General features: G+C 45.2%; 1 protein-coding gene across 1 annotated transcript in view; it reads left to right on the forward strand.

The window, feature by feature from the left end:
• Positions 1 to 18,769, forward strand: part of PTPRQ (protein tyrosine phosphatase receptor type Q) — an 814,679-nt gene that overhangs the window by 272,396 nt on the left and 523,514 nt on the right. Inside the window, exon 17 of the mRNA XM_073651596.1 lies at positions 18,527 to 18,689. Coding sequence (XP_073507697.1) covers positions 18,527 to 18,689 — 163 coding nt within the window. The remainder of the gene's footprint in view (positions 1 to 18,526; positions 18,690 to 18,769) is intronic.

Genomic DNA, 18,769 nt, shown 5'->3' on the forward strand with positions numbered 1-18,769 from the left:
TGGGAGGAAGGAGGATCAGGGTGAGGAATATGCAGTCCAGACTCATGGCTACTGAGACTTGACCGTGTGGAAGACAGGGTGGTGGTGGTGGCTACGTGACTGGAAGTATTATCCGCTATCCAACCATCAACCTTTTGACACTGCTCTGGGTTCAATAGTGGTGTGCTGCGGTCCTCTAGAAATTGGGACAGGAAGGTCAGGCGAGAAGATGTGGGTGTTTGTTGTGGCACAATTTCGGCTTGCCCACGGCCTTGTCCTCGGCCTCTGCATGCACCATTACCATCACGTCCAGTTCTCCGTCCCTTGCCACGTGCCATGCCCATTTTAAATGGAGGACAGTATCTTCCACACTCACTACAAATGACTGAGTTTGGAGCGAACTTACATATGATCCGTGTGACGGAGAAAACAGAGTTTTAAATACCTGGCCTGTAGGTAAGTAGTTTGAACAGCAAACTGCGGTGAATTGCTTCAATGACACACTAAAGGAAATTTTTAATGTAGGCCAGAAATGGCAGTATTTTCTGACAACGTATATGTGATCCGTTTGACGGAGAAAACAGAGTTTTACATACCTGGCCTGTAGGTAAGTAGTTTGAGCAGCAAACTGCAGTGAATTGCTTCAATGACACAGTAAAGGAAATTTTTAATGGAGGCCAGAAATGCTAGTATTTTCTGACAACGTATATGTGATCCATTTGACAGAGAAAACCGAGTTTTAAATACCTGGCCTGTAGGTAAGTAGTTTGAACAGCAAACTGCGGTGAATTGCTTCAATGACACACTAAAGGAAATTTTTAATGTAGGCCAGAAATGGCAGTATATTCTGACAACATATATGTGATCTGTTTGACGGAGAAAACACAGTTTTAAATAGCTGGATTTCTAGCGATCTAATATGGAAAGGACCTGGCTGTATTCTGCAGTGCCAAAAGCAAATGGCGCAGAAAAAATGGTGTTCTCTGGATTGCTTTTTAAGCAAAAAATGAGGACTAAGATCCAAAGAAAAGTATTCCTGGCCCCTGAGATCTAGGCCTTTGTATAGAAATTTCTAACAGCAGCAGAAGGCAGAATTGGAATGGAGCCTCTTGTGCTATATGCACTGCAGTCTGCTATATACACTGCCTGCCTATACACCCTGCCGGCCTGATATCTCTGCAGATGGATTAGTCCTCAGAAGGACTGTTTGTTAAGATGGATATGTGTAATGCACGGTTTTTCTCCCTACACTACCTAATACACAAGCAAATCTGTCCCAGACACAGCAGCACCTCTCCCTACACAAGCAAATGGCACAGAAAAATGGTGTTCTCTGGATTGCTTTTTAAGCAAATAATGAGGATTAAGATACAAAGAAAAGTATTCCTGGTCCCTGAGACCTGGGCCTTTGTATAGAAATATTTAACAGCAGCAGAACTCAGAATTGGAATGGAGCCTCTTGTACTATATGCACTGCAGTCTGCTATATACACTGCCTGCCTATACACTCTGCCTGCCTGATATCTCTGCAGATGGATTAGTCCTCAGAAGGACTGTTTGTTAAGATAGATATGTGTAATGTACGGTTTTTCTCCCTACTAGTGTTGATCGAGCACCAAAATGCTCGGGTGCTCGAAGCTCGGGCCGAGCTCGCCGTGATACTCGGGTGCTCGACCCGAGCAACGAGCCCAATGTTAGTCTATGGGAGACCCGAGCATTTTTGCGGTGGCACCCCCGGCAGTCTTTTAAAAGCCTAACAAGTGCCCAAAACGATAGTGACAGTGCTCAAATGACAAGGGGACAGCATGGGGATCGCCCAAGGAAGCATTTTTGACTCCCAGGTCACTGCTGTCAACAACGTGGTCAGAGGTATTAAGCCACTTTTACGGGCTCACAATAAAACGTTCAAAAACGAAACTGAAACTTTTTTCCTGTGAAATATGTTAAGGAATTTCTTTTCCAGGGTAAAGGTTTGTGTATAAGGTAAAATAAATAACCACAAACAAAACTACTCCTCCACACCTTGGGCTATGTTCACAAGTAGCATTTTTTATGCGTTTTTGCACTTTTGTATTGCTTTCAACTGTGACAAATGCATTCACCGGGAAATGTCATTTTAACATTTTACATCCTTATCTGGCCATGTGCTGTGTGACACATGCATAAAGTGCTGAAAAGACATGGGAACAGCATGGGGAAGACCCCTGGAAGCATCTCTGACACCCAGGTCACTGTCTAAAAGTGTGCCCATCATAAGTGATCCTTGCCGCATCAGAAGATGCAGACTTGCAACTATCCCCGTGCAAGTTCTAATCCCAGGGCAGTGTTCAATTGTACCTCCCCCATTCCTTGCAATGCAAGCGCAAGTATGCAGCCTGCCACCCACCCACCCCCAGGCTGCAATACTATACTGCTTGCTTGCTTGCACTTGAAATTGGGCCTTTTAGGCATGTGGAGGCTGAATCTGGCCACCACGTCATGGCTGCGTTGGCGGCCTGGAATCCATACTCAGTCCCCAGCCGCCCGGCGGCCGGGTGTCCATGCTCGGTCCCCAGCCGCCCCGCGGCCGGGTGTCCACACACGGTTCCCAGCCGCCTCTATTTCTCCTTGGAACATCCCCCCACACACTTTTCTTAGCCCTGCCTGCTTTAGGACAGCATTGGACGAGCCCACCAGAGAAACACTCCTCCGGTGGGTCCTGGCTTCTCCATCAGGGGAGTTGAGAGTGCCAAGGTGAGGAGCATGATGATGATGACAGAAGTTAGCATCTGCTTTGTTTTCTTTTAATGCAAGTGTAAGTGTGCAGCCTACCACCCACCCACGCCCAGACTGCAATTCCATACTGCTAGCTTGCACTTGAAATGGGGCCTTTTAGTTTGGAGGAGGCCGAAGCTGGGCACTACCTCATAGCTGCTACGCAGCGAGGTATCCATACTCAGTCCCCAGCCGCCCCTATTTGTCCTGGTGTGCCTTATACATAAGATTAAGCGCCTATACCAAAACATTACCTGTGCCCTCCCCAGTGCATTTAGTGGGAAGGAGAGCCTATTCCGCTGTAGTGTGTGCATGCCAAACCCCTGTTCATGGTACATGCGAAGATGCCTCCCACCCTGCACCTGTCGTTGCAGACTTGCAACTATCCCCGTTCAAGTCCTTGTCCCAGAGCAGTGTTCAATTGTACCTCTCCCATTCCTTGCAATGCAAGCGCAAGTATGCAGCCTGCCACCCACCCACCCCCAGGCTGCAATACCATACTGCTTGCTTGCACTTTAAATTGGGCCTTTTAGGCATGTGGAGGCGGAATCTGGCCACCACGCCATGGCTGCGTCGGCGGCCTGGTATCCATACTCGGTCCCCAGCCGCCCGGTGGCCGGATGTCCCCGCTTGCTCCCCAGCCTCCAGGGGGCGGCCGGGTGTCCATACTCGGTCCCCAGCCACCCCTATTTGTCCCGGCAACCTTTCCCGCACTTTTCTTAGCCTGGCCTGCTTTAGGGCAGCATTGGCCGAGCCCACCAGACAACCAGACTCCTCCGGTGGGCCCTGGCTTCTTCTTGAGGGGAGTTGAGAGTGCCAAGGTGAGGAGCATGATGAGGATGATAGAAGTTAGCATCTACTTTGTTTTGTTGGAATGCAAGTGCATGTATGTAGTAGCGGCTAGGCCTGAGGTGGTCAGCGTTTTGGCGCATATCCTACCTCCTCCGAGGATTGCTGGATGTTTTCCTACTACTATCCAAGTTCTATGACTCCCGTTAAAAAAAAAGCTTCAGGTGATAAATGATGGATGAGGTAGTGGCAAAGGAGAAAGAGCAGGAGGAACAGGGACCATTCACATCAATATCAGGCCACTCAACCAGATATGTCTTGTAGGATATGTTTCTGTAACAAAAGGAGCGGTTCGGCTACACAGTTATAGGGCATACAGTGAGTGCAATGCCTACCAAAAATTTCGAGGCACTCCAATGCCCCTTGGAAATGACATGGAGGTCAGAGGGCCTTAACTAAACCTTCTTTTCCATTTATAGCAACTGGGTCTCCTGTGCGCTGTTGGCCTAAGCAGTGAATGGAAGGCTTTCCAAAAATTATGAGGAACTGCAATGCCCCTTACAAGAGCCATGCAGTACAGCATATTACAAACATAAGTCCCATTATTGGGGAGTGGGTCTCCCATAGGATTTGCTTATGCCTTCCAAGCAAAAGCTTCCAAAAATTAGGACGGAGCAACTTGCAATGCCCCTTACAAGAGCCATGCAGTACAGCATATTACAAACATAAGTCCCATTATTGGGGAATGGGTCTCCCATAGGATTTGCTTATGCCTTCCAAGCAAAAGCTTCCAAAAATTAGGACGGAGCAACTTGCAATGCCCCTTACAAGAGCCATGCAGTACAGCATATTACAAACATAAGTCCCATTATTGGGGAGTGGGTCTCCCATAGTATTTGCTTATGCCTTCCAAGCAAAAGCTTCCAAAAATTAGGACGGAGCAACTTGCAATGCCCCTTACAAGAACCATGCAGTACAGCATATTACAAACATAAGTCCCATTATTGGGGAGTGGGTCTCCCATAGGATTTGCTTATGCCTTCCAAGCAAAAGCTTCCAAAAATTAGGACGGAGAAACTTGCAATGCCCCTTTCAAGAGCCATGCAGTACAGCATATTACAAACATAAGTCCCAGTATTAGGGAGTGGGTCTCCCATAGGATTTGCTTATGCCTTCCAAGCAAAAGCTTCCAAAAATTAGGACGGAGCAACTTGCAATGCCCCTTACAAGAACCATGCAGTACAGCATATTACAAACATAAGTCCCATTATTGGGAAGTGGGTCTCCCATAGGATTTGCTTATGCCTTCCAAGCAAAAGCTTCCAAAAATTAGGACGGAGCAACTTGCAGTGCCCCTTACAAGAACCATGCAGTACAGAATATTACAAACATAAGTCACATTATTGGGGAGTGGGTCTCCCATAGGATTTGCTTATGCCTTACAATCAAAAGCTTACAAAAATTAGGACGGAGCAACTTGCAATGCCCCTTACAAGAGCCATGCAGTACAGCATATTACAAACATAAGTCCCATTATTGGGGAGTGGGTCTTCCATAGGATTTGCTTATGCCTTCCAAGCAAAAGCTTCCAAAAATTAGAACGGAGCAACTTGCAATGCCCCTTACAAGAGCCATGCAGTACAGCATATTACAAACATAAGTCCCATTATTGGGGAGTGGGTCTCCCATAGTATTTGCTTATGCCTTCCAAGCAAAAGCTTCCAAAAATTAGAACGGAGCAACTTGCAATGCCCCTTACAAGAACCATGCAGTACAGCATATTACAAACATAAGTCCCATTATTGGGGAGTGGGTCTCCCATAGGATTTGCTTATGCCTTCCAAGCAAAAGCTTCCAAAAATTAGGACGGAGTAACTTGCAATGCCCCTTACAAGAGCCATGCAGTACAGCATATTACAAACATAAGTCCCATTATTGTGGAGTGGGTCTCCCATAGTATTTGCTTATGCCTTCCAAGCAAAAGCTTCCAAAAATTTGGACGGAGCAACTTGCAATGCCCCTTACAAGAACCATGCAGTACAGCATATTACAAACATAAGTCCCATTATTGGGGAGTGGGTCTCCCATAGGATTTGCTTATGCCTTCCAAGCAAAAGCTTCCAAAAATTAGGATGGAGCAACTTGCAATGCCCCTTACAAGAACCATGCAGTACAGCATATTACAAACATAAGTCCCATTATTGGGGAGTGGGTCTCCCATAGGATTTGCTTATGCCTTCCAAGCAAAAGCTTCCAAAAATTAGGATGGAGCAACTTGCAATGCCCCTTACAAGAGCCATGCAGTACAGCATATTACAAACATAAGTCCCATTATTGGGGAGTGGGTCTCCCATAGAATTTGCTTATGCCTTCCAAGCAAAAGCTTCCAAAAATTAGGACGGAGCAACTTGCAATGCCCCTTACAAGAACCATGCAGTACAGCATATTACAAACATAAGTCCCATTATTAGGGAGTGGGTCTCCCATAGGATTTGCTTATGCCTTCCAAGCAAAAGCTTCCAAAAATTAGAACGGAGCAACTTGCAATGCCCCTTACAAGAACCATGCAGTACAGCATATTACAAACATAAGTCCCATTATTGGGGAGTGGGTCTCCCATAGGATTTGCTTATGCCTTCCAAGCAAAAGCTTCCAAAAATTAGGACGGAGTAACTTGCAACGCCCCTTACAAGAGCCATGCAGTACAGCATATTACAAACATAAGTCCCATTATTGTGGAGTGGGTCTCCCATAGTATTTGCTTATGCCTTCCAAGCAAAAGCTTCCAAAAATTTGGATGGAGCAACTTGCAATGCCCCTTACAAGAACCATGCAGTACAGCATATTACAAACATAAGTCCCATTATTGGTGAGTGGGTCTCCCATAGGATTTGCTTATGCCTTCCAAGCAAAAGCTTCCAAAAATTAGGATGGAGCAACTTGCAATGCCCCTTACAAGAACCATGCAGTACAGCATATTACAAACATAAGTCCCATTATTGGGGAGTGGGTCTCCCATAGGATTTGCTTATGCCTTCCAAGCAAAAGCTTCCAAAAATTAGGATGGAGCAACTTGCAATGCCCCTTACAAGAGCCATGCAGTACAGCATATTACAAACATAAGTCCCATTATTGGGGAGTGGGTCTCTCATAGGATTTGCTTATGCCTTCCAAGCAAAAGCTTCCAAAAATTAGGATGGAGCAACTTGCAATGCCCCTTACAAGAGCCATGCAGTACAGCATATTACAAACATAAGTCCCATTATTGGGGAGTGGGTCTCCCCTTGGCTTTGCTTAAGCCTTCCAAGCAAAAGCTTCCAAAAATTAGGACGGAGCAACTTGCAATCTCCCTTACAAGAGCCATGCAGTACAGCATATTACAAACATAAGTCCCATTATTGGGGAGTGGGTCTCCCACAGTCTTTGCTTATGCCTTCCAAGCAAAAGCTGACAAAAATAAGGACGGAGATACTTGCAATGCTGGCACCCTGGTGGTATAGTGGTGGTGGAGGCTGAGGATAAGGAGAAAAACATAAAACAGCTGAAATGAGTAAGCGTATTCCCATGTGTGGGTGTGAAGCGGTGCATGTGAATACACCTCCCGAAATAACACAGTGGATTTGACTTTATGTTACTCTGCTGTCATTTGGTGGTGATGAGAAGTCTGGCCCAATCCAGCCCTTGTTCATTTTGATAATGGTCAGCTTGTCAGCATTGTCAGTTGACAGGCGAGTGCGCTCATCAGTTATAATTCCCCCAGCGGCACTAAAAACACGATCTGATAACACGCTAGCGGCAGGGCAGGCCAGGACCTCCAAGGCGTACAGAGCGAGTTCATTCCAAGTGTCCAGCTTGGATACCCAATAATTAAAAGGCACAGAGGAATCACGGAGGACGCTGGTACGGTCGGCAAGGTACTCCCTCACCATCTTTTGAAACTTTCCTTTCCTCAGGGCCTGTAAGCTGGGCGGGTGTCAGAAATCTGTCCCAGAATGTTGACAGTGTTCCCCGGCCTCTGGTGGATTGGAGTTGCATCTCTCTCGCCTGTAAGCCTTGGTTGGGCAACGAACTGTGACCTCTGCCGCTAGCGTGTTCAGATGGGAATTTTTTTAAGAGTTCTGCAGCAAGGGCCTTCTGGTATTGCCCCATTTTTGTAGACCTCTCCACCTCAGGAATAAGAGAGTGAAAGTTCTCCTTATAGCGGGGGTCTAAAAGTGTCACCAACCAGTAATGACTGTCACCCAACATTTTGACAACGCGAGGGTCAGGTTAAGGCAGCGTAACATAAAGTCACCCATGCATGCCAGACTTGTAATGGGCAAGATTTCCGTGTCCTCACCAAGATGATGACTGACCATGCTCTCCTCCTCCTCCTCCTCCTCCTCCCCCCTGTCCTCAGGCCACCCACGCTGAACCAACGGTATGACACTTGTACAGGTACTACCGTCTACAGCGCATGATAGCATCTCCTGTTCTTCCTCCTCCTCCTCTCCATCATTGTTCCCCAATGCACGTTGCGATGAGATGAGGCTGGGCTGTGTGTAATCACCCACTATGGCTTCTTGATCCATCTCATAATACTCTGGCTGCAATGCCTCCTCTTTAATTCTCTGCAGAGAGCATTGCAAAAGACAGACAAGTGGGATGCTGACACTAATGATGGCGTCATTGCCACTCACCATCTTGGTGGCCTCCTCAAAGTTTGTCAGGATGGTACATATGTCAGACATCCAGGTCCACTCCTGAGGTCTTATGTGTGGAGTCTGACCTGAATATCGACGGCCTTGTTGCAGCTGGTACTCCACAACTGCTCTCTTCTGCTCACAAATCCTTTGCAACATGTGGAGGGTAGAGTTCCAACGTGTGGGGACATCACACACCAGTCGGTGTGCCGGAAGCTGCAAATGCTGCTGCAACACAGCAAGGGCGGCGGAAGCTGTAGCTGACTTGCGAAAATGAGCTGACAGGCGGCGTACTTTCACGAGCAGATCTGGCAACTCGGGGTCCGATTTAAGAAACCGCTGAACCACGAGGTTAAGCACATGAGCCAAGCATGGTACGTGTGTGATCTCACCTCGCCTCAGAGCCGCCACCAGGTTACGGCCATTGTCACACACGACCATGCCGTCGTGTGTGACAATGTAGGTTCAGCGGTCTCAGCCACAGATCTGCCTGCTCTTTCACAGCTGTCCACAACTCACAAGCAGGGTGAGGTTTATCACCTAAGCTTATGAGTTTCAGCACAGCCTGTTGCCGCTTGGCGGAGGCAGTACTACAGTGCTTCTAGCTTGTAACTGATGTGGTGATATTTGAGATGGAGGCTGAACATGAGGAGGAGGAAGAGCAGGATGATGCACAGGAGCTATACACTGTGGGGGCAACTATGACTGACATAGGGCCCGCAATCCTCGGTGTGGGGAGGACGTGTTCTGTCCCAAGGTCCGACTGGGTCCCGGCTTCCACTATGTTTACCCAGTGTGCCGTCAGAGAGATGTACCGTCCCTGGCCACAAGCACTTGTTCACGTGTCCGTTGTCAGGTGGACTCTCCCAGTAACTACGTTGTTGAGGGCACGGAAGATGCTTTGGGACTCATGCTTGTGTAGTGCGGGGATGGCACACCGGGCAAAATAGTGTCGGCTGGGGACCGAGTACTGAGGGACGGTCACCGCCATAAGATTGCGGAAGGATTCTGTCTCCACCAGCCTAAAAGGCAGCATTTCCAACGCAAGCAGTCGTGAAATCTGCGAATTTAGGACTGTGGCCTGTGGGGCGTTAGCTGCGAATTTCCACTTTCGTTCAAAGGTCTGGGATATGGACAATTGTACGCTGCGGTGGGACGTGGACGTGGACGTTGATGCTGTTTCTTGAGAAATTGCCATAACAAGTGAAGACTGAGAGGAGGGGGCATCTTTATATGCAGTATGGACAGGGGATTGCTTTGCACACACAACAGGGGGTTCTATTGCATGCACAACAGTGGAAGAAGCAGTGGTGACACCCGCTGACACTGGTCGTGGATCCTGGGTTTCGCCCCACAAAGTCAGGTGCTTTGCTGCCATGTGCCTGATCATGCTGGTGGTGGTCAGGCTGGTAGTTTTGTCACCCCTGCTGATGCTGGCATGGCAGGTGGAACATATGGCCTTTTTGGGGTTATCAGCAGAGTCTTTAAAAAAATTCCAGACTCTGGAAGACCTACCGGTTGTACTGGCAACGTCCCTCGTGTTGATGTTATGGGGAATGGTTGCCCGCCTTCTGTCTGCGGCCACCACACTGCTTCTTCCTGCCTGTTGGGGTACTCTGCCTCCCTCCCCCTGTGTGCTGCTGGTCTCACTCTGCATGTCCTCCTGCCACGTTGGGTCAGTTACTAGATCATCCACCACCTCCTCCTCTTCCACTTGCGCACCACGATGCTCCTCCTCACTTCATGGCAATTGTGTCTCGTCATCGTCCACCTCTTGTGACAAATTGCCAGCGTCGACTTCCTGTGGCCGTGGCTGTTCAAATATTTGGGCATCGCTACATGGGATCTCCTCTTCCACCACTTCAAGCGTATCAGGCGAGGGGCACAAATATGGAAATGGACCAGTGAACAGCTCTTCAGAGTCTCCAAGTGTGGGATCAATTGCTGTCTGACGACACTCGGCATGGTGGGAGGAAGGAGCATCAGGGTGAGGAGGAGTATGCGGTCGAGACTAACGGCTACTAAGAGTTGACCGTGTGGAAGACAGACCGGAGGTGGTGGTGCCCAGGTAACTGGAAGTATTATCTGCTATCCAATTAGTAACCTGTTCACACTGATCAGTTCTCAATACTGGTGTTGTTCTGTGCTTCCCTAGTAATTCGGTCAAGAAGTGGGAGCGAGAAGATGTGGCTGTTGGTTGTGGCACATTTTCACCTTGGCCACGGCCCCGTCCTCTGCACGAACCATCACCAGAACGTCCACTTCCACGTCCCTTGCCACGTGCCTTGGCCATATCAATGGAAAGAGGGTAATAAAAAGTATATTAGAACCGTGGAAGAGGAAAACCACAGTTCTATTTCTCTGGCCTACACCCGACTCTTTTAAATAATCTGAACAATCAGGGAGAAACTATTACTGTTTTTCTTTACGTAAAAAATACCAAAACCTGAATAATAGAGATTTTTTACCGTGGGATAGCAAAACCACAGTTATTGTTTACTGGGGTATACCAGATTTTTTTTAAATATATAGATTTGCGGCTGAACAGTGAGCGACACACTCAAACTGTTTTTTTTTAGATAACAAAGGCCCAAAACTGGATAGTACAGAGATTTGGCCCGTGGAACTGCAAAACCACACTGGGATTTGTCGAGCCTACACCAGACTATTTTCAACAGATATATTTTTGTGTCACAACAGTCAGGAGACACTACTGTTTTTCTTTACGTAAAAAATACCAAAACCTAAATAATAGAGATTTTTTACCATGGGATGGCAAAACCACAGTTATTGTTTACTGGGGTATACCAGACTTTTTTAAATATATAGATTTGCGGCTGAACAGTGAGCGACACACTGAAACTGTGTTTTTTTAGATACCAAAGGCCCAAAACTGGATAGTACAGAGATTTGACCCGTGGAACTGCAAAACCACACTGGGATTTGTCGGGCCTACACCAGACTATTTTCAACAGATATATTTTTGTGTCACAACAGTCAGGAGACACTACTGTTTTTCTTTACGGAAAATATACCAAAACCTGAATAATAGAGATTTTTTACCGTGGGGTGGCAAAACCACAGTTATTGTTTACTGGGGTATACCAGACTTTTTTAAATAGATATATTTGCGGCTGAACAGTGAGCGACACACTCAAACTGGTTTTTTTTACATACAAATGGCCCAAAAGTGGATAATACAGAGGTTTGAACCGTGGAAGTGCAAAACAACACTTCTGTTTCTCTAGCCTACACCTGACTATTTTCAACAGATATATTTGTGTCTGAAAAATCAGAGACACGCTTTTTTTTGGGGGGGACGACACCAAAAGGTTAATAAGACGGGTATTTGTACAGTGTGAAGGAGGAAAAAAAAAGAGAATTTAGATGAAAAAAAAAAGGATTTTTCCTGTCCCCTGAGACCTGGAGCTAAGTCCAGCAATTTCAGCAACAGGAGCAGCACACAGGACTGTAATGCAGCGTTTGCTGGTAGAACCACTGCGTCTCCTATACAGCCTGCCTGCCTGATATCTGGGATGGATATTAGTCCTGAGAAGGACTGTTTGTTTGATCTGGCAGCCTTTACAGACCGTACACTAACTATTTCGCAGTTTATATCTCTCCCTAAATCAGCAGCGCTGTCCCTACACTGTCTGATCCGGAGCGACTGTGTCCAAGATGGCGGTGCCCGGTTTTAAATACTCGAGGTGACCCTGTGCGGCCAGCCAATCACTGTAATGCCCACAACCAACATGACTGCGGCATTACAGTAACTGGCTGGCAATCCCTGCATGTTCATTGGCTCTGTAAAGAGCGCCAAACATGCTGGGCGGAGACCCGAGCTCCCGCCCGAGTAACCCAGTAATGCCCGGTGCTCGCCGAACATCCCGAGTAGCGTGATGCTCGGGCGAGTACCGAGCAGTGTCGAGCATGTTCGCTCAACACTACTCCCTACACTACCTAATAAACAATCAAATCTGTCCCTGATGCAGCAGCAGCTCTCCCTACGCTGTCTGATCCGGAGTGACTGTGATGAGCATGGCGGCGCCAGGTCTGATATAGACCTGATAATCAGTGAATGTGAATAGCGGTATCAGAGCGCCAATAACAGGGCAAAAATGAATTAAAATGACTGATTTATTAATACACACAACGCGTTTCGGTGGTCAAGGCCACCTTCATCAGGTGTGACAAGCAGCAAACAAATGATCCTTATATACAATTAACCAGGTATACAATTACTTCAGAGGGGCGTGGCTAAATACAGAGTGATATCTCTATATTAACCTCTTGAGTTCATTTATGCCCAATAGAGTAAACAGGATTTTTATAAATTAGTACCTAATGAAACATATAGACCTGATGACGCTGTGCGACCAGCCAATCAGTGTAATGCCCACAACCAACATGGCTACGGCATTACAGTGCATGGCAGGCAATCCCTGCATGTTCATTGGCTCTCTAAAGAGCGCCAAACATGCCTGAGTTCCCACCCGAGCAACCCGGAAATACCCGGCGAGCGCCGAGCATCTCGAGCAGTGAGGTGCTCGGGCGAGCACCGAGCAGTAGCGAGCATGCTCGCTCATCACTATTAATGATATTTTCCATGATTTGGTGGGCAGGTTTGTGGTGGTCCATCTGGATGATATTTTGGATTATTCACCAGATTTTGAGACACATCGGGGGCATGTTAAACAGGTGCTTCAGATATTAAGGGATAACAAACTATATGCCAAACTAGAAAAGTGTGTTTTCACCATCCAGGAGGTGCAGTTTTTGGGGTACCTGTTGTCACCTTCAGGTTTTCGGATGGATCCGGGGAAGATCCGTGCTGTCCTTGATTGGGACCGTCCCAAGCACCTGAAGGCTCTACAGCATTTTCTGGGCTTTACTAATTTTTACTGTACATTTATCCAAAATTATTCGGTAATTATGAAATCCCTCACTGACATGAAAAGGAAGGGGTCTGATTTTTCCAAATGGTCGGATGCCACCCTGCAGGTTTTCACCTCCCTAAAGAGCTGTTTTGCCACTGCGTCTATACTCAGTCAAACCGATGTTTCCCAATCCTTTATTGTGGAAGCTGATGCATTGAAGGTGGGGGTTGGGGCTGTGTTATCTCAGGGTCCATCCCCTGCTAAATGGCGTCCATTCGCTCTCTTTTCTAAGAAATTATCTTCAGTTGAGAGAAATTATGACGTGGGTACTAGGGAGCTTTTGATGATTAAATTGACATTCGAAGAATGGTGACATTGGTTGGAGGGGGCTGTCTATCCTATTACTGTTATCATAGACCATAAGAATCTAGGGCCTAGCTCTAGGGATATACAGGGCTTAGGTTTCCTGCTCGGCGATTTGTGTGGAACCAATATAGGGATGATAGGGTGTTATTAGATCTGCCTAGGGGTCTCCACTCCCCCTTTCCTTAGTGTTTGGGCTTCCTTCCCCTCTTCCCTTCGTGTTGCACTTAGTCTTCCCACACCGTGCATGACAGTCCTCCCGTGTAATTCTGGGCTGATTCCTGACCTTTCTCAGAATCAAGAATCATCCTTACCCCACGAGGTGAGATCTTGCATGGAGCACATACTGAGGAAGATTGACAGTCATCTTGTGTTTCTTCCATTTTCAAATAATTGTGCTAACAGCCTTCTCAAAAAGCTGCTTGCCTGTTGTCCAGTAGCCCATTCCAGCCATGTGCAGGTCTACAATTTTGTTCCTGGTGTCCTTAGATAGCTTTTTGGTCATGGTCATGGTGGAGAGGTTGGAGTGTGATTGATTGAGTGTGTGGACAGGAGTCTTTTATACAGATAACGAGTTCAAACAGGTGCAATTAATACAGGTAATGATGGCAGAGTAGGATAATACTAATAATAAAAATACCTTAAAACATTCTCTCACTCTCATTATTCTGGCATTTGGCAAATATTAAAAATTATGGTAATCCTAATTGACCTAAAACAGGAAAGGTTTATTCTGATTTCGTGTCAGATATTGAGAAAAACATGCATATGTGTCTCTATGTGTAGTGTATGTAAACTTTTGGTTTCAACTGTGTGTATATATATATATATATATATATATATATATATATATATATATACAGTTATATGAAAAAGTTTGGGCACCCCTATTAATCTTAAGCTTAATGTTTTATAAAAATTGGTGTTTTTGCAACAGCTATTTCAGTTTGATATATGTAATAACTGTTGGACACAGTAATGTTTCTACCTTGAAATGAGGTTTATTGTACTTACAGAAAATGTGCAATCTGCATTCAAACAAAATTTGACAGGTGCATAAGTATGGGCACCCTTATCATTTTCTTGTTTTAAATAATCCTACCTACTTTTTACTAACTTACTAAAGCACTTTTTTTGGTTTTGTAACCTCATTGAGCTTTGAACTTCATAGCCAGGTGTATGCAATCATGAGAAAAGCTACTTAAAGTGGCCACTTGCAAGTGGTTCTCCTGTTTGAATCTCCTCTGAAGAGTGGCATCATGGGCTCCTCAAAACAACTGTCAAATGATCTGAAAACAAAGATTATTCAACATAGTTGTTCAGGGGAAGGATACAAAAAGCTGTCTCAGAGATTTAACCTGTCAGTTTCCACTGTGAGGAACATAGTAAGGAAATGGAAGAACACAGGGACAGTTCTTGTTAAGGCCAGAAGTGGCAGGCCAAGAAAAACATCGGAAAGGCAGAGAAGAAGAATGGTGAGATCAGTCAAGGACAATCCCCAGACCACCTTCAGAGAGCTGCAGCATCAACTTGCTGCAGATGGTGTCACTGTGCATCGGTCAACTATACAACACACTTTGCACAAGGAGAAGCTGTATGGGAGAGTGATGCGAAAGAAGCCGTTTCTGCAAGCACGATACAAACAGAGTCGGCTGAGGTATGCAAAAGCACATTTGGAGAAGCTAATTTCTTTTTGGAAGAAGGTCCTGTGGACTGATGAAACCAAGATTGAGTTGTTTGGTCATACAAAAAGGCGTTATGCATGGCGGCAAAAAAACAGCATTCCAAGAAAAACACTTGCTGCCCACAGTAAAATTTGGTGGAGGTTCCATCATGCTTTGGGGCTGTGTGGCCAATGCCGGCACCGGGAATCTTGTTAAAGTTGAGGGACGAATGGATTCCACTCAGCATCAGCAGATTCTTGACAATAATGTTCAAGAATCAGTGACAAAGTTGAAGTTACGCAGGGGATGGATCTTTCAGCAAGACAATGATCCAAAACACCGCTCCAAATCTACTCAGGCATTCATGGAGAGGAACAATTACAATGTTCTGGAATGGCCATCCCAGTCCCCAGACCTGAATATCATTGAACATCTGTGGGATCATTTGAAGAGGGCTGTCCATGCTCGGCGACCATCAAACTTAACTGAACTGGAATTGTTTTGTAAAGAGGAATGGTCAAAAATAGCTTCATCCAGGATCCAGGAAATCATTAAAAGCTACAGGAAGCGACTAGAGGCTGTTATTTTTACAAAAGGAGGATCTACTAAATATTAATGTCACTTTTCTGGTGAGGTGCCCATACTTATGCACCTGTCAAATTTTGTTTGAATGCAGATTGCACATTTTCTGTTAGTACAATAAACCTCACTTCAAGGCAGAAACATTACTGTGTCCAACAGTTATTACATATATCAAACTGAAATAGCTGTTGCAAAAACACCAATTTTTATAAAACATTAAGCTTAAGATTAATAGGGGTGCCCAAACTTTTTCATATAACTGTATATGTATATATATATATATATATATTTTAGTTTTTTTTATTTAACCACAGGCTGTTCCTTATGCTCCGAGGTCTCCTCACTCCAATGTATAATAAATGGATGGGCTGGGAAAAGGTTTAATTAGCAGATAAAATTAAGATTAAAAATAATATATTTAATACAGTCAAAATATTAGAAACTGTAGTTCTCTCTCTATCTCTCTCTCTTTATATATACCCTAGTATATACTGGAAATATGTTAAAGACAGTAGGCACAGTATAAAATTAGGGATATAATTGATGGTAATTGCCCTCTAGGAAATATTAGTGCCCTTTGCAAGTGTCTTAGAAAACAGTTTGCACATTTTGCCACCTAGAAAATAATAATGCCCCATATGCCCTTTGATGGGCAAGAGCCCGTATTACAAAATTGCTTCTTAAGTGTCCACTCAACATTTAATAATATAATAATGTCTTCTGAGTCCACCCTACGTACAATAATAAAATTCCCTGAGTAGCCCCCACATACAGTAATAATGTACCCTGAGTCATCCCCATGTACAGTAATCATGTCGTAATCATGTCCCCTGAACCCCCCCATGTACAGTAATAATTTTCCTAGAGTCCCCCCATGTACAGCTCCTCTATAAACAGTATGATGGACTACAGTTTCACTATACACAGTATGATGCCCTGAAAGCTCCCCTACACACAGTATGATGTATCCACATCCTCCAAAAATATTAAATTGAAAGTACCATCTGCGAAGTTGGGTCCTGGAGGTAGTCAATCCGGTTGCCTTCAGATTAAAACTTCCTCAGTCTATTCATGTTACTAATGTGTTCTACAGATTCCCATTAAAAGATTTTGTTCCTTCGGTGTTGTCTGTCTCATCCCTACCTCCTCCAGTTTCTGTCAATTCTCAGACTGTCTGAAATTCCCCCTAATATTTGGTTTATTGGAGGGGATTAGGACCCGAGGAGAGATCCTGTGTTATGGCTCGTTCTGTGAAGGCTGATTGTTTGTCAGGACCTTCCACCTTAGGTTTATTGGGAAACCTGGGGGTCTGGTGGCCCCACCTAAAAGAGGGGGTACTGTCATGATTTCTCCGCTCAGTGTGTCTTGGATGCGGTGACTGATAGCTCAGTCGTCCAGTCTGGTGCAGGGGTATGCTTAGCTGTCGGTGTTTTGATGGACAGCTAAGCCGTCCAATCTTAATCTGGGATGTGCTGAGCTTCTTAGAGGTGTTCCCTGTTCCAGGTGATTACCCAACTACTTAGCTGAGCTGTTAGTCCCAGACCTTTGCCAGGCATAGCATCTGCTCAGTGGTTTGCCTTGTATTTCCTTGCTCTGTTTGGTGATCTTTTGCTGCCTAACCTTGGACCTTGTTCTAATCATCAGTTTACCTAGCCCCTTTGCTCTGATCTTATATCTTCCTGATATTCTGACCATTGTCTATTCCTTTAGGCTATGTGCCCACGATGCAGAAATGCTGCATATTTTTTCCGCTTCTCCCTGGCAGGAAAAACGCATGCGGATTTTACATGCGTTTTTCCTGCCAGGTAGAAGCGTTTGTCAAGCGTTTTTGCATGCATTTCTACATGCGGGTTATCAAGCGCTTTTCCAAGCGATTTTAGCATCACTTGGAAAAGTGCTTGACAACTTGGTCACACTATATAAATCCATGCAACCGGCATGAATTTATAGTAGTGTGACCAAATTAGTTAAAAAAAAAGAATAAAAATGGTAAAAAATAAAAAAATTATTTTATACTTACCTTCCGATGTCCCCCGGTGTTTTCTCCACTCCGTCCGGTGTCTTGGGTGGCTCGCGGTGTTGTGAAGGCCCTGCGGTGACGTCATTGAGTCATGTGTCAGGTCACATGACTCAATGACCTCATGGCAGGTCCTTCACAACACCGTGACCCATACAGCAGACCAGACGGAGTGGAGAAAACACCGGGAGGACATCGGACAGGTTCTATGGTACCTGGGTCTGGAGAAGAGTTTCATCTTCTCCAAACCCGGGTACCATCCGCACATAGAAACGCATAATATTCGTGTGTACAAATGAGCTGACACGGATATTATGCGTTTCAATGCAAGTCAATGGCGGCAATTACGCTACGTGTCCGCAAAATTATTTTTCCGCAATGATAATGCGCAGCGGAAATTTCCACAGCATGTGCACTGCACATGCGGATTATCATTGGGGACCATGGGGCACATATTACCAAGCGTTTTTTAAGTGTTTTCGCTGCGGAAATTCCGCTGCAAAAATGCTTGAAAAACGCATAGTGGGCACGCAGCCTTAGTTTACTACATGCTCTCTTGGCATCTGACCCTGCAATGTTTGACTACCCTACGCCTGTCCATGCCTATTGACCTGTTTGAGGATTGTGAAGAGAATGAGAGTGGATATGGATGTCCTTGGACTCAGACACATGAATTCTTTATACAGTGTTGTACATAAAATGATACAGAATAAAATCAATGGAGACAACTGTTTTAGGGAAATTAACACTGGACTTTGTTCTTTTTTTACTTAAAATAATCTTTTAAAAACTAATATGAATAACTTTATCTTTTGACAGCTCAACTATGGATTAAGTAAAAAAGACATATTTTATAAGGTATCCATGGTTGACAATGAAGCAGTGATAAAGAATCTTGTACCTGGGGAAGACTACGTATTTGAAGTTCAAACATTTAAAAGGAAGCAATTTAGTGTCCCAATACGCCAAACAATTAGTACCAGTAAGTATTTAATGAATTTTGTATTAAGAGCAAGCACATAGACATACATACACACACTGACATATACATCTATTCAGAAA

The sequence above is a fragment of the Phyllobates terribilis genome, unplaced genomic scaffold (genome assembly GCF_046119375.1).
Source record: "Phyllobates terribilis strain yellow unplaced genomic scaffold, ASM4611937v1 Scaffold_11__3_contigs__length_659146591, whole genome shotgun sequence".
NCBI lineage: Eukaryota > Metazoa > Chordata > Amphibia > Anura > Dendrobatidae > Phyllobates > Phyllobates terribilis.